Raw genomic sequence first — 24,871 nt, forward strand, 5'->3', positions numbered from 1 at the left:
AAATGGATGGATGGTTCAGTGATATTGCAAATATGAAAAAAACGTACATTTATATCAGGTAATACATGTTTTTTCCTCATGGAAAGCTACAAAGTTTTAGAATTCCATATTTTTTCCCTAAACACCAAAATAAAGTAGTTACTTAAAGAAAGAAAACTGTTTTTAATGTTTTTAACATGTTCTTGCGGCATTTTTTGACGATGGAGGAAAATTAAGCTTAAAATAGCACGTCTATTTCTTTATTCAAATTGCTGTGAATCAGGTGTAGGCATAACATTTTTGAAAAAGCTTTTTTTAATGATGTAGAAGCTACAATAAGGGGGCTACATGCTCTTTTTTGATGCATCCACCTGCAGAAGAATGGATCCATGTGTGTCTTTGTTTTCCTCGTCTGAGCTGGTATCTGGCTTTAAACTGTAAGGATGGATAGCTCCAATTTTGCTAGATGTTTTTGTTGCACTGCTAAAGCTAGGTTGGATGTGTAAGCTAGTGGGAGAGTGTAAACAGAGAGTCCTCAGTAACAGGAAGGGAGTATGGTGGCTTTGCACCCACAATTCAGAGGGGAATTTCTAAAGAACTACTGCTGCTCTGCAGAAATTATGTTCTACAAAACTACGTTTTTTTGAAAACGTCATACTTATAATTAAAAGAACAGTGAAACACTAAAAAAGATCGATCACAGTTGGATTTTAGAAAAACTAAATCCATTGTTTGCAAATCCATGTAAAAAAAAAAATTCTGTAAAAATGTACACATTTTATCAAAACAAATATTTATTGGCCTCCAAAAAAACAGAAATAACTACAGAAAAGTGTAAACTCAAGTGACCAAGAGTGAAAACAGATATTTTAAAGGTTTGTAGAAAACAAAAATAAACTCAAACATATCACAAAAAGATCACATTCTCCGAACAGGGAAACAATGGAAGGAGTATTAGTTATTGCAGAGATAATGCACACACTGCATTGTCTTTTCAGTTCACAAAGTTCAGAATACAGACAAAACAACAATGGAATGTTTAATATTTCAAGTGAAGTACAATCCTTAATATGTTCCGTCACAATAAATTAACAGTCTATCCATGCTAGTGTCTAAGAAAATTCAGCTTTAAATGGAAACTGTAAGAAGGGAGTTTTGTTAATATAACAACTAGACACAATCTCATATACAAGTCAATAAAAGTAGTGCATTATTGAATGGAGCTGACCTGAATGTCTGAGAGTGTGCTTCATCTTCGTCATGTGTAACATCAGTGCCATTTTTTGGTTTGTGTGCTTATTGCAAACTAAAGTAGGCCTCTTGGCAGAGTTTTAGTCCCTCTCATGTCTTTATGGGTCTGGCTCCATCTTGATTTCTTCCTTCAACTCCACGTCTGCCAGCTGGCTGGAGGTGGTTGATGTTGCACCATAATGGAGGTCAGCAGACTGCTCTTCTCTCTTAACATCGTCTACAGGTCCAGGGAAAGCCGTTTTGGCATTAAGAAGTGACAAAACGATGGGGTACCTATTAAGCCGCTTTGCTTCAGAACACGAGTCCACCTTTCCTTGCTCTGTTTTAACGTGACAGCTGTCAAGTTCTTTTGATTCTGGAATTTCAGAGCCATTAGAATGCCCTGAGACGTCACATTCCTCTGGCTCGCTTTTAACTGGAAGGCTGCAGGGCGCCGGGTCAGATGGTTGGCGCTTTGTGGACAAATCCAGGGGGGCTGCAGCATCTTCCTTGATATCCGTTAGTTGCTCGAACGGGGAGTCTTTAACAGACGCGTTCACGTGGAAAAACTCAACTTTAGACATCGGCGAGAGAGATGCTTGAGGCAGAGTCTGCACGGATTCAACGGACAGCGCCTGAGGGACAGAAGATGAGACGGGCAGCTCGCCCGTTTGAGACGGACAGACGGGGAGAAACAAGACGAGGTTTGTACCGGGAGGCGGCTCCTTATCCAGAGTTAGCCTCCAAAGCCCGTCGGAGGAATTAGGAGTGTGGGAGTCTGGGGTATTCTTTGACGTAGCATCAAGAGCGCCGGCTGATTTAGAAATTATCTTCTTTTTCTCACGGTGAGATTTTGGACGCTTCTTAGTGGTGCTCTGAAACAAACAAAAACACATTTAACTGAATCATTAAATAATAAAGTCATAATAAAGTTCTGCAATATGCCGCCTCATGTGTAGTAGAAAAGACAGAGCAGCAGTTTAAATATATCTACATGCAAAACCTACTGCCTCCAACACTTAAGTTTTGCTTAAAGCTTATCTAGGCTAAAAAAAAAAAAAAAACAATTGAAGAGTTCCCTTCTTTTTCAGTGGTAATGTGAGGACGAAACCTGTAAGACTCTACAATGTGGCTTTTCTGGCCTAAAATAAGTTAAGAAAAACTATTCCTTTAAGCTAAAAGGTCAAAGTTTCAGGCTTCACTGTCTTCACAATAAGAAATTATTTTTACAAGACCATTTTTCATTTCATTTCACTTATTCCTTTACAGAGAACCTTCCAGCGCCATTCAAAGAGACCCAGAGTGCAGATACGCAGACAAAACATAAAAAAGCATCAAAACAATTAAACAATAATTAAATACATAATAAAAGGTCAGGTAGGAAAAGTTTAGCTTTAAGACTCTCAAAGATGGTGGCCTCTCTGTTAGCTGGAGACAGTTTACTCCTGAGTTTAGGAGCCAGCACGGCAAACGCTCGGTTCATGGTTCATGGTTCTCAGGTCTAGCATCACACAAGGAGTTAGAAGAACGCATGAACTTTAGTGGAGAATGTTTTAAAAGCTAATTAAAGAGGTAAGAGTGTGTTGTACCTGCAATTGACTTAAACTTATAAACAAGAAATCATCAAATATTTAACTGGCAGTCAATTCAATGAGACCAGGATTGGAGTTATATATCCTTAAATTTCGTAGCACCATAGATAAATCTAGCAGCTGCAATGTGAACCAGCAGCAGCCTTTCTACTGAAGGTTAAGGCAACCCAGTGTATAAGGAGCAGCAATAATTCAGCCTGGACAACAGGTTTTTGGGCCGTTTTGGAGTTTTTCTAATATTTACATGGTAACTGTTTTGGCTAATTTAGGGTTTTTCAGTTTTTTAGTCTATTTTGGCATTTAGCTAATATTTTAGGTGGCTATCAGCTAAGTTGTGTTTTGGATTTTGGCCCCCTGTGCGATTGAGTTTGACACCCCTGTACTAGATAAATGCAAAAAACAAAAACAACATCCATCAGCGCCGTATGATACTCTAAAACGATAAAACGCTCACAACTCACTCACACTCACTGAAGCCTGTGACGTTTTTCCGCATGTCTTCAGATGGCCGTCGTAGTTCTGCTGATGGGGAAAGCCCAGCCCACACGCCTGACAGAGACACGGCGACTGGCCGGCATGGCCGCCCATGTGAGACATCAGCAGTAAGGCTGAGCGGAACCCTTTCCCACACTCAGCACACTTCAGCACCCTCTGGTGAGCCCCGGCGTGCTTCTTCAGCTCCTCCGAAGTGTCGAATCTTTGCCCGCACTCCAAACACCGGATCTCATCTGTTTTCTGGTTGGGCTCTTGTTGTCCCCAGCAGCCGGTGTCCTTTTTGTGCTGCTGGAAGTCCTCCTGGTTAAGAAACTTCCTCAGACACGCCACGCAGTGGATGCGCTGGGGTTCACACTTGTGCTGGCGGTACAGATTTGCCAGGCGGAAGTGGGAGCGACAGCGAAGGCAGGTATACGGCAATAGGCCCAGGTGGGAGAAGCTGTGCTTCAGGAGCGCGTTCCTCTTGGTGAAGGTCTCCGAGCAGTCCGTGCATTTCAAGTTGCGAAGGCATCTCTTCTTCATGTGACGCGCCAGCGACTTTTCTGAGGAGAAGTTGCGGCCGCACCCTTCACACGCGATGTTGACCATGCACTTGTGCAGCTCCACGTGCTTTTCACACGCACTCAGAGAGGTGAAGACACGCTTGCACAGGTCGCACTCATAAAACACGTCCTCCAAGTGGGCTGCTGACAGGTGGCTGTTGAGAAGTTCCTGTGAGCTGAAACCGGTCAGGCAGATGCGACACCAGTGGCACTCCGCTTTGGTCTTGGCGTGTGTGCGCAGGTGCATACGGTAGTTGTAGATCTGACAGAAGCGTTTGCCACACTCAGCACAGCAGTATGGGCGTGATCCTGTGTGCAGATTCATGTGGTCCTGGAGCTTGAACTTGGAGGTCAGCTGGAGATTACAGACACTGCAATGGAAATCTCCAGAATGACTCACATCTGGGAAAAGACAAAACTGTATCAGAAGCTGCAAAATTTAAATGTTAAAAACACACTCTGATGAAAATACATGTTTTAACATGTTCTTGTGGTATTTTTTCTCATGGTGGAGGAAACATATCATGAAAATTGAGCTTAAAATTCCAAATGAAATGTCTTTATTTATTATTACTTGCTTATAAGCATATTTTTATTTATTTATCTTGCATTAAAAAAATCAAGCTTTAAACCGAATCGTGTGGAAAGAGAATCCATAGTTGTTACCATTGCTGAGGTCTTCTTCCTCTTCTTCATCATCCTGCTCCTCTTCCTCATACATGTCTGACACTTCACTGTCATCAGACTCATCCTCAGCTTCCTCCTGCGGCGTGGACTTCTCTTCAGCCGTCTTCCCATCCTCCTGGTCCCCGGTGATCACCTGGGAGGAGTCCTGGGCTCCATCCGTCTCCTGGGCACCTCCAGAGGAGGAACCGTTGACGCTCTGACCCTCTTGAAGACTCGGGGATCTTCTCACCCGCTTGAGGGCTGATGTTCCTGACAGACGGGGTGACATTTTGCTTCGACTGGCGTCAGAGGGCCGTTTCACCGCTTCTCCGTCACGACCAGCTTTCAGTCGTCGTTTCCGTTTGAACGTAACTGCAGGTGAGACGGGAGAGGAGGGGAGCAAACGGGAGGAGCGTCTCAGAGAGGTCTGGTCCGGTTGCAGGACGTCCGGGGGTCCCGGTTCTGTCAGCTGGCTGTCCTTCATGGACATGACTGCTGCTGGCTGAGGATGGAAGATGTGACACACAGGTGTTCAGCGTCAGGTAATTGCCACGTAAAACATTAACAAATGTAAGTAAATATTTGCGCTCACTCCTCCGGTGACTACATCCGCTTTCTGGCTCTCCGTCGTGTCAAAACTTTCATGTCGTCTTCATGAAGTCTCGCAGCGACACACCTTTCAGGACCCCTACCTCATCTGGAAGGGAGAGCTCGAGAGGATGTTTACGCTTAGCTTGGCGGCTTTTACTCTTTTGAAAAAAAAATCTATTTTTAAATCAGTTATGATACAGACCCCCTAACAGAAACATGTTTACTTATAGTTTATAATATTTAGCCCATATCAAATACAGAGGTTAGCAACACTCGGTTCTTTCGGTTACGAATCGATGAAGAATGGTAGAAACAACAAAGGCAAATGTAAACCTAAGGACGCACACAGACTGAGGACACCTAGCGTCTGGGAGTGGTATTACACATCATAGAGATAATTTCAGATTCTCAAATGGGATTAAAGCAATTTAATTACAACTTGAGATAAAAATACCAATTTAATTTAAAAAAATAATTCCTAAAAAGTTGGAGGTTAAAATTACTTTTCATGTGGTATGAAAGCCATTTAAATACAGAAATTGCATTAACTATGATTCTTTAATTTCCCTGCGGGCAAGTCCCAAATGGATTAATAAAGTTGTCTATCAAGTGAATACTTGTGTAAAGAAAGATTCCAACATACATCCAATTATACAAGAATATTGGTGGTCTACCAATCCACATTTCTCTAAAAATATGTATTTAAATAAAAAAGCTTAACTTTTTCATAAATAAAAGGCATTTTTTCTGTGTTTAACTACAAAAAAACAATTACACTTCCTGTATTTTTTTCCATTAAAACTATAAATCAAGTCCAATTGTTTTGAATTGTACAGGACAGCAGACGAGATTCAGGGTCAACACTTTTTTTTCCCTCAGGATAACATGATTTATTACATTTTTCAGTGTTTACAAACATTGCAATGAAGAACCAACCCTATGAGTGAAAAACATGACTTTACACAGTTCCTTATGGAGTTAAGGTCATAAGAAGAGTGTCATTAAGAAACAAAAGCAGGCGAAACACTAGCTTAGCCAAAGAAAAAAAACATTCAAGAATCAATTTGAGCCTAAAAAAAACAAATCAGAATTTGAATGGACTATTTCTGTCCACAAGCTAACAACTCCACATTAGATATGAAGCAGAAAGCCAAGATCACTTCAGAATCACCTCATTGTTCAAGAAGCTTTCCTGTCGTTTAATTTATGAAGAAACAAACGTGTAAAAATAACCGAGAAGCTGTACATATCTCTTTTAAGAAACTGTCTATTTAATCAAAACATCTCTACAAGGCATCTAATTGACTTGCGATGTTGTTTTCTGGGGAACTGTTCCGTTTTTAATCACAAAGTACAACACACTTCATACTAAAAAAACAAAAAAAAAACTAAATTGTTTAAAAGGTTTTTACAAATGTTCTACGATTCATGACAGAAGGTGTAATAGATGGGCTTATCACATGATTAATCAATTCATGAGAGGCATCTGTACAAAAATTCAAAGATCCAACTCAACTTAAAATCCAACAACCTGCTAAAACTGGATTCTTCAGAATCATCATCTTGACTACAAAGTCTCTTCAGTTAAAAAATAAAGAAAGAGAGGGGAGACAGCTCAATACTAAAAGATTGAGAAAAAAAAATTCTGCAAGTACCCGACATCTAAATTATCTCTTCGTACTTGGGTTTTCGGGTTCTTCCTCTGGGTGGCTTTTCTGGTGAGCTTTTAAGGTACGCTCACGGCTAAAACTCTTGCCGCAGGTCGGACAGGAGAAGCGGCCAACAGCGTGGGCCCGGGACATGTGGGCGTCCAGCTGCTCGGGGCGAGCGAAGCTCTCCTCGCATTCCTCGCAGGGATGGGCTTTCCGCGGGGCGTGTTTCTCTTTCTTGTGAGCGCGAAGCTGAACCAAGCCGGGGAACGCGAGTTCACAGTCAGGACAGGGGTGTTGACGAGCGGCAGCGGCGTCTGCTTTAGGTTTCTTCTCATTTGCAGGAGCTTGGCTTTCTTCTTCAGAACTTTTCTTATCATCTGTTTCAGATTTTGGCACTGCTTTAGGTGGGCGGCCTCGCTTTGCTACACCTGCTTTTCCCTTTTCTTCTGCCGGGGCAGCTGCAGACTCTGCCGTACTGCTGGCCTTCTCTGCCTCCTCTGGCACTTTAGACTCATCCTTCTTTTTTCGCTTCCCTTTTATCTCACTGCTTGCCTGATCCTCGACTTTGGCGGGTCTTCCACGTTTCTTGACAGGAGAAGCACTGCCGTTGCACTGTTGACCTTCGGGGTACTTCTCCTGGTGTGCTAAGAGCTCGGCTTCAGCCTCAAAGCTCTGACCGCACTTCTTACAGCAATGGGTCTTGGTCGAATCCTCTGGCTGCTCTGCCGTCTCCACATCTGGGCGAGGGTGCTGGGTCAACCGATGAGCGCGCAGCAGGCCGGGACTACGGAAAGTTTCGTCGCAATCTTTACAAAACAGCTGTCTCTCCGGACACATTTGTCTTCTGTGGGATGTGAGCTGGAAACGGGAAACAAAAAAAATGAATAAACAAATAATGAATGTAACCAAAGATTGTCATTTTGGACTTAATGACTCGCTCTCACCTCAGAGAAGGTCTTAAAGCTCTCCTTGCAGTGAACACATTTGAAGGGCTTGTCATCTTTGCTGTGTGTTGGCTGATGTTGTGTTAGTTCCTCTGATGACTGAAATGTGCGGTCACACACGTAACATGTAAACAGTGTGTTTCCCTGTAAAAAAGAAAGTAAACACCAATCGTTAGGGAAAACAATTTAAAGTTATTTTTTTAAAGCACAAAAAATGATTTAATTAGTTTTGCAGCACAATATGCTTTTTTTCAAACAAAGAAAAATATCTCGTATTAATTATATGTTTGTGACACAATAATACATTAATGACAAAAATTACAAAATATTTTAGACCGCTCTGTAGACCTACGAATATCAAAGAAGCACCGGACAGGAAGTTTGAAACAAGCAGAGCCTCAAAAAATAAAAATATGTTCAAGGAAAAGGTTAAAAAAAAAAAAGAACAAAATCATTTTTCAAAAACAGGGTAAAAAAAAGAATAACCCACTTAGATTAAAATTGTGTTTCTGGTGCATTTTTTATGTTGAAGGACATAATAAAGGAAAATTAACATTAAAGTGTAATTTTCCAAGCATTTCTTTATTGAAGTCGTTGTAAATCGGGAGAAGACGTTTTGAGCTTGACTGACATTTGGCTGGATAGCTTCAAATGTTCCTCAACATTTTTGTTGCACCGCTAATGTTAAGTTTGGGATGTGAAGGGATGTAAGCTGGCAGTAGAGCATGTAAACAAATGGATGACAGGAAGTAGAGATGGGTTGTCTCCATGCCAACAACTCAAGGCAAAATTCAAATGAACAACTGTTGCTCTGTAGAAACTACATCCCAGAAAACGACATGATCTAAAAAAAAAAAAAGACCACTAGAAACACTTTTACAGTAGATCAAAAGATGGATTGGGTTTTTATTTTAAAAAAAAGTAGCATCAGGGGATATAATAGAAGGTGTGTGGAGTACCTGCTGAAGCTGTTGTTTGTACTCCTCTCTGTGGCTCTTCTTCATGTGCCTCTCCTTGGCTTTGGCGTTGCAGAACGTGATAAAGCACTGAAAACACTGCAGGTTTTCATGTTGATCTGAGAACATCAAAACGAGAATTAGACCTTCTTTGAGACGTGAATACAACCAGACAGCAGCATCACTTACAAGGTTGAACGGAAGTTGGTGGAGGTCCATTGAAGGTGGTGGGTTTGTATGGCTGTGCGGGTTTCTGTGCGGGAACTTCAGGAGGGGGGTCCGGCACGGCCCGTCCCATCACAATATCCTCTATGTTTAAGATGTCAGACTCCATAATGCAATGCTCTGAGACTTTAAAAAAACATACAAGAAAACGTATTGGTTTGGTTCATTTTTTAAAAATATATACTTTTACAATTAAATATATCAAAACATGAGTTTTATGAACAGCGCCAAAATAGTGCTGTCGCAGTGATCCGAAAACCGTTCATTGACTATTTGCGTGATTAAAACCCTTAAACCGTAAATTATTATTACAAGCATATAAATATTTTACAATAAAAACGAAACAAGAGACTCGATAATACATCAACGACTCGACCAAAACAAGTCCCTAAAGTTTTAGCTCAAGGTCTCGCTAACAGAACGTGAAGGCCGCCTGCTAAGCTAACTAGCTTAATGCTACACCTACAAGTACTCGATATAAAAATTATCGGGCAAACCACACAAACAAATACAGACGGTATATTTAAGCATTTAGTAAGCGTTCGTATTTTATATTTTTTTATTTCTTCGGTCGTAGCTAACTATGAATCAACTACCATGCTTTTTTGAGCGGGCTAACGCTAGCTAGCTTCCCCACTGTTTAGCGCTAAAAACACCAATGCCATTCAACAGAGGCTACAACATTCACGCGTTCAGACTAAGTTTTATCCACTCACTATGAGGCTAGACGCAGCCTCCGACTACTAAAATGAACGATGCGGGCCGTGCAGCGCTCGCAGAACTATAACAATATTAAAATCAAAGTGGGTAGACGTTACCTCCTGACCGCTCTTTGAGGGGAGTTAGACTGAGAGAGTTGTCCCTAGACATAGATCCAAAAGATCGCGAACTTCCTGGTTGGACGTGAGGACTAGTTAAGATGGCGGGGGGTTGTGGTCCTCTCTGTCAACTGAATTTATTTATATTTGCATACAAATTTACAATCCACAAATCAGCTATGCGGGAATAAATTTGCTGTTGTTGTTAAGAAGCAGTTGAACTCTTCTTGGAAAAATATTGTACTTTTTGATAAGCAAAGCATTTGACGCAAAATATTTCAACTACACCAAAAAAGTAGCAGGTATTGTTTAGTGCATGTTACCTCCTAACAGTAAGGATAAAAAATTGGAAACAGCTTCATGCATAAAGTAAAAGACAACTGAAAAATTGGGAGTCTTCACCGCATAAACATTCTATGTTACACGGTTCTATGCCAAGTTTACCACGTGACCAGAAAGAACTTTTTAAAAATGATGTGAATTTTAATGTTTTATTTAGAACAGCTTTATCATAAAGATTGGTTCAATCGTGGGGTTTACTTTTGAGAATATTAAAATTTAAAAATCTGCAGACATTTTTAATAATAAAAAATGAATAAATGATTTAATCAACAGTTGTACCAGGAACTCCAAAACAAAACATGTGTCAATGCAGTACTTTAAATGTGATTACATTAATTTATTCACAAGGTTACTTTTTAACCCATAAACATACTACAACTAATCATGTTAACATTTATATTTGAAAAACAAGTATGTCCTTCAAACACTATCAAGAAAAATAAACAACAAACACTTTTTTCTGAAAATATGATCTTATCAATATACCTCCAGCTGTAAAAAAAAAATTCCCTTATTGTAAAATTATAAGCAGGCCTTCATTTCGTTATTCTGGGGTTATTGTAAGGTAACAGACTGCTGTTATAAAAAGAAATGATGCACAGACCAGAAACACGCTGCAACCTGCAGTACTCTAATGTTTAAAGTGTCAAATTATATTAAAAAAAACATCTATCGATTTAAAGACAGAAAGTGTAGTTAAATGATTCAAGTTTTTAACATTTTTTTAGAGACGTCTCTGAATAAACTGATGAAACCAATAAAACAGCCTAATCTGAATCTAGTGTGAAGGGTCAGGCATGTTAAAGGTGTTATAAATGGAGTGTATTTTATTTGACCTAAAAGATCCATATTGTGAAGCTTTGGTAGAATTTCAATAAGATCTGCCTCACTTCCAGGAATCGCATCACTCTGAACTAATAGCAAAATATCTCAACTTTCTTCTTCTCAGTTCATCCCCATGATTCATGTCTCTCTCTTTATTGAAATTTAGTTTTGTGACATTTTACATCACTCCTTTTCCTTTTAACATACTGAAATGCAAAACAGTTATTGTATTATTCACAAAGCTTTTCAAGCTTCATATCAATAATATATAGTAACTCACAGTGCTGGCATTGTGAAAAAGTTTTCCCTCTTGTGGTTTAGTTTTGCTAAGCCACTTGGGTCAATAAATCCTCTATCCAAATTGATCAATGAACCAAAAAGCAGTAAAATTCATTAAAAAAGAGGCTGAACAATGCAGTACATTAGTTTCTATGCTGTTATATGTCAAAATTAAAACAAGATTTAGTCAGAAATTATTCTAGAGATGTGAATATTTGCCAAAATGAGTTTTGAGCTATTGTGAGAATTTGAACCCCATTGGAGTTGTCCAAGCTCAACTAAAACCTTATCTTTGCCTTGAACTTCTTAAAACATATTGTTTTAGAACAATATATTTAATTTTATTAATGTTTGTTACATATACATGTTGCTAAAGTATGGCAGAAACCTTTAAATCAGCTGTTAAGACAGCTATAAAAAGTGATAATTTAACAGATAAAACATTTCACTTAATGCTCTTGTTTGTTCAAAATAATGCAATTCTTGTGTCACAATGTGGAAATGTGCAGCTGCGAGGAAGAGGAATGAAACCAGCTAATTTATGTTTTTAACAGTCTTTTATTGTCTCATGAAGTCAAAATAAATAACAGTGAAACGGATCTAAGAACTAGCTGGAGTGTAAACAAATCAGTGTGGTTGAACAATCCTTTTATTTGTAATTCACAGTACATCTCAATAGTCTCTGTAGTTTCATTTTTCATTCATCTTTTATAGAAAACACTGTTAAGACATTTCATAAAGGGTTTGTTTTGTTAAAAACAAAATCACAAAAGGTCAACATTAAAATCACAGTTATGACACTACAAACTAAAAAGGTATCAATAAAAACGATGTGCAGAATCAGGATGGATGTAGACCATTACATTCTAAAAACAAGATGTAAGAAAAACTAAAGTACACACACAGTAGTAAAAACTATTTTCTCCCCAAATTCTCCTGGTTATGAAAATTCAAAAAGCAGTTGTGATTTCGGGAGATGCAGAGAAAGACGCAGCACTTCAGACATAATACTCGTGACGTCCTCTGACAGTCTCCAAAACGACAGCGACCCCCTTCTCCCTCTGCAAGCTGCTCCGGCCAGTGGCCTGTGCCGTCGTACCGAGTGGCGGAGTCGGGCAGAGAGCTGTCCTCCACCAGCATGGGACTGGGCGTTTGACTCGTCCCGTGGCTTTCCTCCGACGGGGGCTGAGGAGGAATGGAGTCCTGAGTGTCTGAGCTTCTGGAAAGAGTCAACGCCTTGGAAACCTCCAGCCTGAAGGCCATGAAAGTCAAAGCTCCAGCAGCTGTCCGGTGGTCTTCTCTGTACAAAAGCCAGGAGTTCACCAATGCTAAATCGGTGAGGTACCAGAGCACGGCTTGGGGCCAGCTGTTCGGAGGCGTGGCAGTGAGGGGCGTAGCGTACAGCTTTAGCAAATCTCTGTTGAGCCGAGCCGACATCTGGGCCTTCTGGAAGCTGCTGGTGAGGGAAGCCATGCTCCGCTGACTGTTCCCCGCGGTGGAAAGTATGAAGCCGCTGTGGGATCTGCGCAGCATCAGCTTCCCATTGGAGCTCACAAACTCATCTCCGATCTGCCCCCGCTCTCCTCCCACCTTACCCGCCGCGTGAACCCCGGCATCCAAAAGGCGTTCCATCATCGCTGGGGTGGAAAGCTCCTGCTTGCAAAGAAACACCATGCTACTTTTGGGCGCCATTTTTTCGACAACATCTTCTTTATCGGACGGATCTACTTTGAGATCCACACGTAAGAGTAAACCACCAAGTCCAATCAGGGCAGTGCAGAGCAGAGACGGGCCGCTTTCGTGAGTCTTGCAGGTCAGAGGAAGCGGATACTGGTCCACGGCGTAATTCTCCTCCTTTCTCAAAGACTGGCACTCAGCGTTGAAGCGGCAGAAGATTGGCTGGACCTTCCACAGAGGATCCATCTGTGTTGGTGAACAGTTCAAGTCCCTCTGCTTGTCCTCTTCAGACTGTCCGTCACCAGGCTGCTGCTGACTGTTTGCAACACGAGTGACTGTATCCTCAGCAGGAGAACTCAGCTTCAACGTATGCGACAGCTCCATGAAGCGAGTCAGGGGCATGGCGTCCGCAATCAGGGGCACCTTCGTCAAGTCCTCCCAGTAAAGCTTTGGACTGGGAAACTGAAGAGAGACAACAAATGTATTAGAACATTCAACAACAGGGACAAAGGCTCATGGGAAATAAAGCTGCGGACCTTCAAAGTTCCCATTGCGATGTGGATGGCAACGAACCGCGAGACTTCTAAGGAGGTGACCGGATTTGACATTTGGACCAGTCTGTTTGTGCAAGTTGCAATTTCCTCCCAAGTATCCCAACTAAAATATTTGGAAAAGTAATCGATGGGTTCTCTAGTCCTGTTTCCATCCATCTGTGGTTGAAGATGACTTGCTGAAGTTGAAATACTAGAAGATGAAAAACAAAAACTTTAGGAATCACTTTTGTTCCATCACTACAGGAGGAGAAACGACTCAACTTCTGATTGTACCTTGGTGTGTGTTGGGGCTCATGGGAGCTGCTGGGTTGGTTCCTGTTAAAGTAGGCCATCACTTCTGCTTCTGTGTCACGCTGAGGATCTGACAGTTCATAACCGCTCACATCATCATCAGAACCCCGGAGAAGAAAGTCCCGAACGTCTGATGGTTGCCACTCTGAGTCGGAGAAAGCTAAAAGAGTCAAAAGACATTTTAGTTACCAGATGATTTAAAATATTCAGATTTTTTTAAGTTGAAAAAGTGAATAAACCTTGACTATCAGCAAAGTCTGCAGCCCCTCCTTCTGACATCAGGCTTCCATTCTGGTAGTCTGCTGCAGAAAGTCTTCCTTCATCTGATTTAACAAGAGAAACAGTTATCCTCTTCATCAAAGGTAAACTGGTTAAGGTATCAAAGAGCTACTCACATGCGTCACACTCGTGATGCTCAACTTGGTTTTCATCAGTGAACCCTTCCAGGTTTAAGCTCTCGTGGTTGGTCGGAGCAGATCCCAGCAGAAGCTCCCGCTCCTCCTCCTTCACTGGATAGAAGATGCACTGCTTGGTGTTGAACTCTGGACTGACACCAGTGTTTTTTGTGCTCTCCCCATTCTCCATTGCTGTCATTAAAATATATATGTATACATGTTAACCCATTTCCATCATCATTTCATATAAAATGCTTACATGATCGACAATTTGATTTAATTTATAGAAAACATGTTTAATGCATTTCTTAAAATGAATAACTAAATGTTGGTGTTTATTAGGATTTAAGAATCTAACTTCAGACATCAAAAATGAAGAGAAATGTTAAGTATTTTTGAAGCATTAAAGTGTGGCTTGAAGTAAAGCCCTAAAGCTGATTAACTGAAGCTACATGAATAAAATTTAAAGACTCACTCGGATAAAAAAAAAAATGTGTTTTCAACATGTTTCCGTGGCTCTTTTCTTATGATGGAGGACAAGTACAAAAAAAAATAAGTTAAAACAGAATTTTTGAGAATTTCTTTATTCAATTGGAGCAAATAAAAAAGCACTTTTTGAAAAATCTCACATTTGTGGCACAATAAGTGAAATGAAAGACGGGCCAAAGTCTCACTGTTCTGCCCCCATTCTTGCAGACAAAGACATCCATTAGCTTTTTCATCGTCCTCATCTGACCTGCCATCTGGCTCAAAGCTGTATGGGTGGATAGCTCCAGTATTGCCCGCCATTTTTGTTGTACCAGTTAAGTTAGCTTGGGGTTGTGAGTGGCTGTAGGCCAGTGGGAGAGTGTAAACAATGGAATTATAGGATATCAGCAGAAGGTTACTTCTACACCAACTATCCTAAAAGCTCATGTCTATTGAGCTTCTGCTGAATACCACTTCAACAAAACTTGTTTTCATTTTGCCATCTTAGGGAGAGATCAAGAGACATGTGTTTTTTTTTTTGTATTTTGATGGTACAAAAAAAAGATTATTACACCTACTTGAAAATAATAATAAAAAGTGGTAAAGTATATTCCGGCGATCACCTACAATCATGGCAATGCCAGCATCTACTTTCTGCAGTTGCCACATGTGTGTCAGTCAACACATTGCACAGTAGCATGATAATTCTTGTTCTATGTTTGACCTGATGGCTCTTCTTCCAGGGCTAACTGTAGAAGGTTGTCGCAGAAGGAATTGTTCATTTTGTTCTTTCTTCGATCTTTCTTCTTCAATCGCAATCTTACACGTCATCAAGCCGCAACCCCCCGAGCTGTTCTAGCAGTGGTACCTACACAGGCCGGCCTCCAAACACTGTACTTATTTCTCTCAGTGCGGTTGATCGCGACCCACAGAGTGTGACTTTTTATCCCATCCTTCTGCAGTCTGAACTACAACAGGAAAGGATAGACTATTTATTTGTTTGATTTTTAAATGTTTTAGTTTTATTTTTTCTGTGAAGATTACAGAAATTAATTATTAAAAATTGGGTTATGTGTGGCTTTCTGGAAAAAACGTAAATGTTTACGTTTAGGCTGTGATTGTTTTACTTTTTTGTTGGCCAATAAACCGACTCCCCATCAGAGAAGAAAACAGTTCTGTGGCCCTCACAAGAAAAAGTTTTCTCTGCCAACGATCCTCAACACAGTTTGTTGGCCAACCTTCCTCCCCCACACAACAGAACAATCCCACCAACAACCCCTCACCCCTCCCCTTCTAATTCCTCAGGTAATGACCACATTTACACATTAAATAATGCAAATGTTAGCCAGGAGAGTAGCCAGTTAGCTTCCTTTTCTCTAAAGGAGGTCAAAAAAGCCTGGGACTCCTACTGTTAAAGGTAACTCTTGATGGTGATATACTCATTCTTTGTTTGACTGTATTAGAAGAAAACACATTGTTTGTACTGTGGAATACTTACACGGCCCATCAGTCTTCTCGCTGCTGATTGGCTCCACAGCCCACTGCATCTGTTTGGTGCCTTGCGTGTCCTGAGCCTCGCTCGGCATGGGGGCACTCTCCTCTTTCACCAGAACGGTCCTTATGTCTCGATGATGCTGCAGATGGACGCTAGCGCTCTGCCGGCTTCGACAGGTGGGAGGCAGCAATGTGGGGTTCAGCGGGATCTCTTCAACTTTGATCTCCTGGCTCCCAACAACATGTACGTCTTTCTCGGAAACAAGATTGAAACCCTGCGACAAGAAAAAAGTCAAGACATTTCTAACTAATTCTGAACTGACAAATCCTGGACGGTGACAACCAGACTGTATTTGGAATTCTTCTTTCTTACTGCACCTTTGAGTAAAAATGTCACCCCCACCACATACTCAAAAACTCACCAAAAATTTTAACATACCTAGTATCTGGTGAAAATGAATTTTTGATATAGTGAAAAAATCATCACATCATAACGGAAGAAACTGTAAAAAAAATGACTGGGGCCAAAATCTAATGTGAAAAAAAAAAAAAAAATCTACAAACATGTGTTTGGGATATCCAAAGGAAGAAATTATTATGGGATGGCTACAGTACTTATGGCTTGGTGGCCATTTTGTGGCAAAGTGTGAAATATGGTGATTTTCACATTTTTGCACATTGGATGAATAAAAAACTTTCATTTGAGTAATTTTCCTGAAACTTTACATGCACACACCACAATCACAAAAAGTTTTGGTAACCTTTGGTCTTAGGAAGAGGCTGCCATCTCAAATGTTTCCACAAAAATTTCAGATGGCAGCAGCATGGGGAAGCTACTGGGAAAAAAATTATTTTGATTGGCGAGACAAAGCAAGCTTGCAAAAGTGTTGTTCCATTTTTTACCTGAATTAGTGAGATTTTTTTTAGTAAATAAGTTGTTGGCTCAGGCTGAACAAAAGAATGTTTGATATGATGTAAACGTTTTTGGAATGTTGGCATAGTTAACAAAAAACCTTTGATACTAAGGAAATCTAGATGTTTGTTTTTTTTGCCTATTTCTTTAAAAAAAAAATCAAAGACATGTTCTTAATTTCCAGGGGACCAAAACATAAAAAATGGCTGCTATGAGACCAAAAGAACAGAAAAGCCACCATTTTGAGAAAAAGTGGGTTTCTTTAAGAATTTGCCACATGCAGGTCTGACCAGTTTTGATAAAACAACCATTTTACCATTTGTAAAGAGGACAGAGGGGGAGGGGTCTGATGAGGCTGCTGAGCCAGTGATGACTGATAAAATGGGGGTAATGGGGCTAAGAGGACCAAGTGGCAGACAAGATGGTGGCTGAAAATCTTTAGCTGGATGTGGAAAATTCCACAAGTTATCAAAGTTTCAGCCACTTATTTTAAAAAAACCTTTTAAGGTGAATAAGCGGTTTAGTGTTCAGGATTAGCGTAATACGAGTCAAAAGAAGGTAAACGCTTTATGAATCTCAAAAAGTATACTAACAAAAGTGTTAAGATTTTTAAAAACTGTTAAAACACTTACATTGGAGCTTTAGCTCCAGACCATTGTTTACTACATTTGATCGCAGTTAACTTCAACTCTTAACGAGTTCAGGGTAAATAAGCTGATTCTGTTGCTGAGAAAAACGGCTTTGGGACAGAATAAAACCTGTTATATTAGTAATGTGTTGCATATCGGTGTAAAGCCACCTTAAAATGTTATTTACCAGCGGAAAATCGCTTTCCTTTGCAGATCAGTCAATTCACGTTGATCATGTAAGGAGTAACAGTGTGTCAGAGAGCACTGTAGGGTTTGACATAGACACAGGTGTCAAAGGCCTAAAACGCAAAAAAAAAAAAAAAAAAATACTGCCAGGGTCGCTCATATTAATTAAAAAAATAGTATTTTCTGACCAAAACGCGCAGGGGTGGGGTGGGGTGGGGTGGGTGTTGTTTCAGTTCTGGACTCTCTTCCGGCTAATGAATTTCAGCCGCAATCTTGTCTGCCACCAGATCCCCCTCAATAGAGCGTCTACATACAATGCTGCCCGCTGCTTTTATTTTTTACGTTTGCAGCAGTTTTTCTGTGGACGCTCCTTCTCACCTGTCTTTGGTTGGTTGCTGCAGCTCTGCAGAAGGCCTCTTTTTCAGATCTTTGTCTGGAGGTCAGGAACCTCTCCAGCATGATACCTGGGGACTGGTCGGCCTCTCTGTTCTTCTCCCGCCCGTGTTCATTTCTCACTTCCTGAACACTAGTGGTGAGAGACTCCAGCTCAAACACTACACGTTCTTCAGAGGATTTGCCAAAAGTCGAGGGACCAGGAGGCATGGACGGACCAGTAGCAGGTGTTCTTATGGTCCTGAATCCATGGCTGGTCGTTGTGTCAGACTCCTGGTCAGAGAAGATGGGGTGTATCTCATAAACTACCTGACATTCGTCCTGCTCACTCTCAGTTTCCGTCGGAGTCTCTCCGACAGATCCAATCTTTATCTCCTCTCCTCTTCCATGTTCTGTCCCTCTTCTACATCTACTCATCACAACACCCCGCTTCCCTTCTCTTCTCCTCTGCACCAACATCTCTTGCTCTTCTTCTTTCACTCGATAAGTTGAGCAAAACCCAGTTTGTGATGTTACCTGATTTTCACTCGTTCCATCACAAACAAGTTCAGCGTGTTTAACACTTTCAGAATCACACATCTTCAAATCCTGTTGAGCTGGGGAGTCTTCTTCCAAAGAACTCCCATCTCTTTCATTCTGTTCGCCAACAGTAACCAAGTCGACCTCTAGAAGTAGATCTTCCTTAAAGTCTTCCTCTTTGGTTTCCTGGAATTCACATTTGGAGTTGGGGCTCTTGGAGGCACATTCTGGTGAAAAAAGCCTCCTCCTCTCAGAGGGTATTGTCTCAGTGGAGTAGGTGGAATCTGTCCGAGCCTTGTCCACATTTAGGTCACGGGGCTGAGTACAAACATTTGAAGAGGCAGCTTTGTTCTCGTCTCTTTTACCTGCACCCTCACAGGCACTTGTGTCAACGTATGGAGGAGAAACCGGTAGAGACGGGGATGGAATCAAAGATGGGAAAGAAACATTCTGTCCTCTGTCCTCCATTGTCATCTCTCCAATCTCTGGTTCAGTGTCCCACCCAGCCACGGCGTTCTTCCCCACAGTGACGGCATCATACACCTTAGGGTATGGGTAAAACTCCAATCTGGAGACACCCTCAAAGATGTTGCCATTGGTGTAGGTGAGACTTGGACTCTCTACCGTGTGAGCGTCCGTTTTGTGTTTTTGAAGGGATGGGACGTCACTGAACCTCTCCCCGCAGTCTTTGCACTCTAAGGCACGCTTGGAGGTTATGACTCCTTCAGTTTCTACTTTCGACGAGGCTTTGCGTTTTCTGGTGGGCTTCGGTTTGGTGGGCAGAGCATCGGGTGCCGGGTGAGACAACTTTAAGGAAGACATCAGGGATAGCGCTTTCTGGTTCTTCTTAGATCGTGCTCCCTTTTTCTTCTCAGAGTCGGACACTGAGGCGTCCTGAGGCTGACTCGACGCCTTAGAAGGGTCCAGCTTATAAACTTTCAGCTGGGGCTGCTTATGGCCTTTCAGTAAAAGCAGAGCGTTCAAATCCGGCTCTTCTGGCTTTTTGACTTTTTTGCTGGGTGCTTTTTTCTTAGGTTTGTCAGTTTTTGCACTCTTGGGTGAAACTTCTTGTCTAACTTTTGGTTGTTTTTTCTTTTTAAACACTGGTGCAGCCGCTGCATTCTGCTCACTCGTTTGTGCAACATCTTCCTTTGCCACTTTTTTCTTTTTTAGTTTTGTTTTACCCATGTTTTCTTTTATTTGTTTTCCCTGTGCGACTGTGGTTGGAGGGGACTTTGTGATGGCTCCTGAAGCTCCGCCCCCCGCTGCGGCATCCTTTTTTCCCTTCCCTCCTTTTGGTGAGGAGGATGTCTTTTTTTCAGGTGTTCTTTTAGCAGGAGATTTGCTTTTAGCCAGATCTTCTGGCTTTGGCGGCGGTGGCTGCTGCTGTGGTTGCTGCTTTTGTTTCTTGCTTTTCTTGTCTTTGCTCTGAGAACTAAATTTCACGACGATGTGAGACTTTTTTGTTCTTTGGCGTTTGGCTGGTTTAGCGTCTATCAGGAAGTCATCCTTGTAAATGGACCCGGCCAGATCTTGCATGTATCCTGGAAAGAAAAATGTTCTGGCTGGCTTTCTTTTGCGCACTTTCACCAGCTCCTGAGCAGACATGACATTCATAGCCAGTTCTGAGGTCTGAGGAACCTGCTTTGACTGCACGTCAGACGGGACCTCCGCTTTAGAAGATGGCTCGGCTTCTGACGGATTCTCACCTTCCATTCCTGATTTCTCAGATGAATCCTCTATGTTGAGTTCCTGAGTCTTTACTTTGCCCTCACTCACCTGGTCTTGACCTGTCGTCTTCATACACGTGTCATCATTTTCCTTGGGGTCAACCTCAGTCTCAGGTGGAGTTTTTGTGAGTTTGTCAAGTGAATCCAAAGAGCAGGGGGGAGGTTCTTTTTGCTCTGGATCTCCTGAGAAAGGAGGCGTTATATCAATCTGGACTGTGGAGACGAGAGGCGGTGCCGTCAGGCCAGTGTCTTGCTCATTGATGGCAGTGTTTTCGGTAGTTTGATCTCCAGCTTCATGGTTGGTGTTCAGCACCTGAGAGGAGGACGGAGCTTCGTTCTGTGGTGCGGTCTGGAACTGCTCCAGTTCTGAAGTTGGTATCAAAGCTGGGGTGAGTTCTAATATGAATGTTTGCTCAAGATCAATCTCTTGGTTCGGACAAATCATGTTATTCAAGAGAAGTTCACTGGTCTGGGGCTTCAGAACCACCTCTCCCACAGGTTGTTCAGTCCGTGCAGCTTCACCTGATCCCATCTCTGAGAGGGCGGGGTTTTGTCCATCAGGAGTGATGGGTTCCAGAATGATCGTTTGCTCCATTAAACCACACGGGACATTGGAAGCGTTTAGTTCAGTTGTCTTGGATTCGGGTGGTTTCAGTCCTCCAAAATCGATCTGCGGAGGACTTACACCGGCAACCAGAGGCCCCGCTGGCTGGGGTCCTGCTGGCTGGGACACTGCTTGTGATTCCAGTGGTGGAGCCAAAGCGGGCACTTGACCCAAAAGAACGACATGGTTTACTTTCTTCACGTTGCCCAGGGATTCTATTAATTTGCGTATTTGCGCCGTGTCGATGTTGGCATCAACCCTTTGCAGAGGTCCGGCAGCCTCCAACTGTAACCGGGTGGGCTGCGAAATGGATATAGGGGTTATTATGGGTGTGCTTTCCCCTGATGGGAAGATGTTGTGCTTGATTTTCATGTGCCGCTGTTGAGTTTTGGTGTTCTTGAAAGTGGCCTTGCACATGGAGCAGTGGAATTTGACAGGAGGAGGCCCTAAAATAAAGAAAAAACGTATTTATATAAATAAAAGAAACACTTTTCTGCTGCACATTTCATTTTTTGCACCCCGATTTCTCTTACCTTCGCTTTTCTTTGCAAGTTCTTTGTTTTTGTCTTCTTCAGCTCCCTCTGCAGTGTGGGAGACCATGTGCTTGTGCAAAGCTTTGGGCATGTTGAACCTCTTTCCACACTCTTTGCAGACGTATGGCATCTCTCCTGTGTGCGTGCGCTGGTGATACTTCAGCAACGTCAGCGTTTTGCAGGGTTTGCCGCACTCCGTGCAGGTGTACCCAAACAGGCCGAAGTGAGTCTTTTTATGAGTGGTGAGCTCGGACGACCTCTTGAAGGCCTGTTCGCAGACTGGACACTTGAAGGGTTTCTTATCAGTGTGGGCCCTCTGGTGGGTCATGAGATCCGTGGAGTTTGTAAAGTGGCGGTCACACACGTAACATGCAAAAAGGGCGTTTTTCAAAATGCGCTTTTCGTATTCTATCGGATGTTTCAGCTTCTCGTGTCGGTCTTTGCTCTTGTGATCGCTGAAGATGATGTGGCATTCGACGCAGTGCAGAGAGAGCTGAGAGGCTGTGAGAAAACATGAGGGGAAAACTGTTAGCATGAAACAGAAATCTGTAGTGATGGATAAAGTTTTCAAATTGTGGGTACTTTTTTGAATTTAAAATGTCTTCATGGAGTGCTTCTGTAAATAACCTAGGGCTACCAAAATAGTTGACAACTAATTTAATAGTCGATTAGTCGTTACTTTATATTATATGGAGTCAGAGTGTAGTAAAGTTTAAAGTTATAATGGTGTTCCGCTAGCTTTTTGGACTATTTTGGCATTTATTAAGGTTTTTTTAGGTTATTTTAGAGTGTGGCTAATATTTCAGCTGGATGCTAGCTGTTTTGGCTAAATTAAGCTTTTTTTGTTTTTTAGGTTATTTTGGAGTTTAGCTAATATTTCAGCTATGTGCTAGCTGTTTTGGTTAATTTAGGGTTTTTTTCTGTTTTTTTAAACTAATTTGGAATATAACTTATATTTTAGCTGGCTATCAGCTTCAGCATTTTTAGATTTTAGCTTATGTGTATTTAGTTATCAATTTCAGCATCTTCAGCACTAGAAACTTCAGCAAACTAAAGTTACGGTTGTATTGTTTGTAATCTTTCTGATAAATAAATATAGCAGATAAATAAATTAGAGCTACATGTACCCCTGATGCCACTTCGTGGTCACTTTAGATTATTACTTAAAAATTTAGATTTTTTTTTAAAATGTGAAAAAAAAAACATTTACACCTTGTTTACAAAAAAACATTTGTTCAATTCCGAAACTCCTGCGACTCCATTACGTTTGTCAAACCGACACATTCACTTTAAAAACAAAACAAAAAAAAAAAAGAGTCACAATAAATAAAACGGTTAGCTTTACCTGGTATTTTTGTTTTTCAAAATAAAGCCTTGCATTTTATTAATTAACGTATAGAAATTTTTGCTTGACATAATTACAGGGATCTACATGATAACGTCATACTGCTGAAGTTTTACACTCTACATCAAACCCGGGGATTAACAGGCAAATTGTAGTACAGTGAAGAGCCCACTGATGCACAGCCCTCTCAGTACTTTTATCAACTCATATCTTTTTGTTCAGCAAAATATTAGGTAAAATATTTCTAATATTTTCAGAGCTAAAGAAGTTTATTTTATTAAACAGATTGTACAATCCAGAACACTAAATAAAAGTGTCTTATTTTGTTTTTAAGTGTACAATTGTTCTTATAATATATTTAGTTTAGCACTTTTTGCTTCTCTTTTACAACCAGCATGGAGGTATGAGAGAAATAAGTAGACTGTTCTAATTCATGCTATAGTTATGAAATGTTGTAAATAATTTATAAATGTGTTGTTAACAAATAGCCCTTCAAAAATTATAGGGCATGAACAGATATGTTACACTTAGAAGTTTTTATTGTAAGGAAATGCTATAGATTCATATTTTTCAATGAATGTTTTAAAAAAAAAAAAAGCATCTACCAAACACACTCCAGTCTTTAGAGAGAGGATGCATGCAACCAAAAGTGAATCTAAAACTATATGCTTTTGCACAAACTCAGAAGTGTTTCTGAAAGCCAAACATTAGAAGTATAAAGTGAAGCTTTAAGTTTTGCAGTACAGCTTCAGCAGGATACAGAGATGTTAGATTCACCAGCTGTTCAAAGAAAACATGGTGAAAAAAGTACATATTTACAACTGTTAAAATATATTTTGGTTTTTCTAATTTAAAACCAAACTGTAAAAATGTAATCCTTCTAGAAAGACATTTTTTTAGAATTGTTTTCAATTGTATTTGTTAAAATAACCTGGAATATGTTCGTCAGTCAAACCTGAAGCACAAGTCAGAAATACTCACAGGGGACCGGCTCAACCAGAGATTTGGTCATGTCCATCTTTAAAGGATCTACCATGGCTTTCTTGGAAGGGACATATGTCTTGCGGTCCTGCTCCTTTGCTTTTTGTCCACTGCTGCTAACAGATGGAGGAGAGTCTCCATCAGTCTTTCTCTGTGGATCATCTTCAGCCTCTGCTGTTGGCATGGCAGCCACATTTGCAGGTATGTGAGCTCCAGTTTGGGTGGGTGGGTTGCTCTGTAGTGTCTGGGTTTCTGCAGGAGCAGCTGCCGGGTTGCTCCTAGCCTGTCCCTCAGGTTCCTGCTGCTCTGGCTGAGGCACCATGTGGACGGTCTGCTCTGAGGCCGAAGTGGAGGCAGGGTTGGAGTCTGTCCGGGTCAAAGATGGAGTCTGCATGGCTCTCCTGGATCTCAGTCAAATGAAAGCCTCCAGAAAACACACAAGTACATGTCTATTAACACATAATACAATCCAGCTTCTTTCATTTTCTGTAAGCACTAGCCACTGCTTTAAGGGCAGCTAAGAGCATCTTTGTTGTCCACGCAGGGGCAGCTGGGAGGCTGGGCTTGCAACATTTGAATTACAATAGCTCTCTGCGTTTGCACGCACGAGGTAGCTACCAAACTTTACCGTTTCTGCAGGTCCAACTACGACAACAATTTAATATACAAAGGTCTGCCGGTTTCTAGGACAAATGGAATCCCAGATGGACAGATAATGGGCGCTCTGTTAGCCTAATTCTCTCTCCGAGGTCAAATCTGGGTGTAAATCTCGGCATTTTGGTCGTACAGCTGTGGCCCAAAGTCTTCCGGTTCGCACGCGCCCTGGTTCGGTGAGGCACGTGAGGTTCTATTGAGAAACAGAAAGATGCAGAGCAGCCTTACCTGAGCTCACTAGTCCGCCCAAAACATCTCAGCGTCAGCGCCGCTGCTCACAAAGCAAACGCGGAGAAGCTGCAGACATCGTGACGTCACACCCAACATCCGCTGGGATTTGTAGTTTAACAAATTAAAAGTCAAAAAGAG

General features: G+C 41.4%; 3 protein-coding genes and 1 long non-coding RNA gene across 8 annotated transcripts in view; 1 reads left to right on the forward strand and 3 right to left on the reverse strand.

Moving 5' to 3' along the window:
- Positions 1–751: 751 nt before the first annotated feature.
- Positions 752–5,065, reverse strand: wu:fe05a04 (gastrula zinc finger protein XlCGF26.1). Of its 3 annotated transcripts, none has more exons than XM_024263473.2 (3): positions 4,505–5,065; positions 3,267–4,240; positions 752–2,084 (listed from the first exon to the last, which is right to left on the reverse strand). In XM_024263473.2, the coding sequence occupies exons 1-3, from the start codon at positions 4,992–4,994 to the stop codon at positions 1,329–1,331; spliced, it is 2,220 nt and encodes a 739-aa protein (XP_024119241.1). In that variant the 5' UTR covers positions 4,995–5,065; the 3' UTR covers positions 752–1,328. The 3 variants fall into 3 exon arrangements, with proteins under 3 accessions (XP_024119241.1, XP_024119242.1, XP_024119244.1); XM_024263474.2 differs by having other exon boundaries at positions 3,273–4,240; positions 4,505–5,000; XM_024263476.2 differs by having other exon boundaries at positions 1,943–2,084; positions 3,263–4,240; positions 4,505–5,000.
- LOC112140500 overlaps positions 4,927–24,871 on the forward strand; it is a 35,075-nt gene continuing 15,130 nt past the window's right edge. Inside the window, exon 1 of the long non-coding RNA XR_004949360.1 lies at positions 4,927–5,046. This is a non-coding gene — a long non-coding RNA (uncharacterized LOC112140500). The remainder of the gene's footprint in view (positions 5,047–24,871) is intronic.
- On the reverse strand, positions 6,178–9,811 carry znf576.2 (zinc finger protein 576, tandem duplicate 2). Of its 2 annotated transcripts, none has more exons than XM_024263479.2 (5): positions 9,691–9,811; positions 8,837–8,998; positions 8,651–8,766; positions 7,692–7,835; positions 6,178–7,605 (listed from the first exon to the last, which is right to left on the reverse strand). In XM_024263479.2, the coding sequence occupies exons 1-5, from the start codon at positions 9,740–9,742 to the stop codon at positions 6,763–6,765; spliced, it is 1,317 nt and encodes a 438-aa protein (XP_024119247.1). In that variant the 5' UTR covers positions 9,743–9,811; the 3' UTR covers positions 6,178–6,762. The 2 variants fall into 2 exon arrangements, with proteins under 2 accessions (XP_024119247.1, XP_024119248.1); XM_024263480.2 differs by lacking the exon at positions 9,691–9,811 and adding an exon at positions 9,589–9,680.
- Positions 11,679–24,833, reverse strand: LOC112140493. 2 transcript variants are annotated; one of them, XM_024263469.2, is made up of 11 exons: positions 24,731–24,833; positions 23,849–24,272; positions 21,523–22,023; positions 18,122–21,435; positions 16,224–16,290; positions 16,020–16,166; positions 14,054–14,245; positions 13,898–13,981; positions 13,641–13,818; positions 13,350–13,557; positions 11,679–13,275 (listed from the first exon to the last, which is right to left on the reverse strand). In XM_024263469.2, exons 2-11 carry the CDS (start codon positions 24,240–24,242, stop codon positions 12,052–12,054), a joined length of 6,309 nt encoding a protein of 2,102 aa, XP_024119237.1. In that variant the 5' UTR covers positions 24,243–24,272; positions 24,731–24,833; the 3' UTR covers positions 11,679–12,051. The 2 variants fall into 2 exon arrangements, with proteins under 2 accessions (XP_024119237.1, XP_024119236.1); XM_024263468.2 differs by having other exon boundaries at positions 16,020–16,290.

The sequence above is a fragment of the Oryzias melastigma genome, linkage group LG16 (genome assembly GCF_002922805.2).
Source record: "Oryzias melastigma strain HK-1 linkage group LG16, ASM292280v2, whole genome shotgun sequence".
NCBI classification, from domain to species: Eukaryota; Metazoa; Chordata; class Actinopteri; order Beloniformes; family Adrianichthyidae; genus Oryzias; species Oryzias melastigma.

Bases quoted from the DNA above. Each gene is read 5' to 3' on its own strand.
- LOC112140493 (XM_024263468.2), bottom strand. From the start codon at position 24,242: ATGCAGACTCCATCTTTGACCCGGACAGACTCCAACCCTGCCTCCACT. The intron at 22,024-23,848 runs GTGAGTATTTCT...GTTTTCTCACAG, and splicing joins TCTGGTTGAGCCGGTCCCCT to CCTCTCAGCTCTCTCTGCAC. The intron at 13,276-13,349 runs GTCCGCAGCTTT...GTCTCTCTTCAG, and splicing joins TCGCAATGGGAACTTTGAAG to TTTCCCAGTCCAAAGCTTTA.
- wu:fe05a04 (XM_024263473.2), bottom strand. From the start codon at position 4,994: ATGTCCATGAAGGACAGCCAGCTGACAGAACCGGGACCCCCGGACGTC. The intron at 4,241-4,504 runs GTAACAACTATG...GTCTTTTCCCAG, and splicing joins GGAAGAAGACCTCAGCAATG to ATGTGAGTCATTCTGGAGAT. The intron at 2,085-3,266 runs GTGAGTGAGTTG...TGTTTGTTTCAG, and splicing joins CGTCACAGGCTTCAGTGAGT to AGCACCACTAAGAAGCGTCC.
- znf576.2 (XM_024263479.2), bottom strand. From the start codon at position 9,742: ATGTCTAGGGACAACTCTCTCAGTCTAACTCCCCTCAAAGAGCGGTCA. The intron at 8,999-9,690 runs GTAACGTCTACC...GTTTTTTTAAAG, and splicing joins CCTCAAAGAGCGGTCAGGAG to TCTCAGAGCATTGCATTATG. The intron at 8,767-8,836 runs GTAAGTGATGCT...TGATGTTCTCAG, and splicing joins ACCAACTTCCGTTCAACCTT to ATCAACATGAAAACCTGCAG.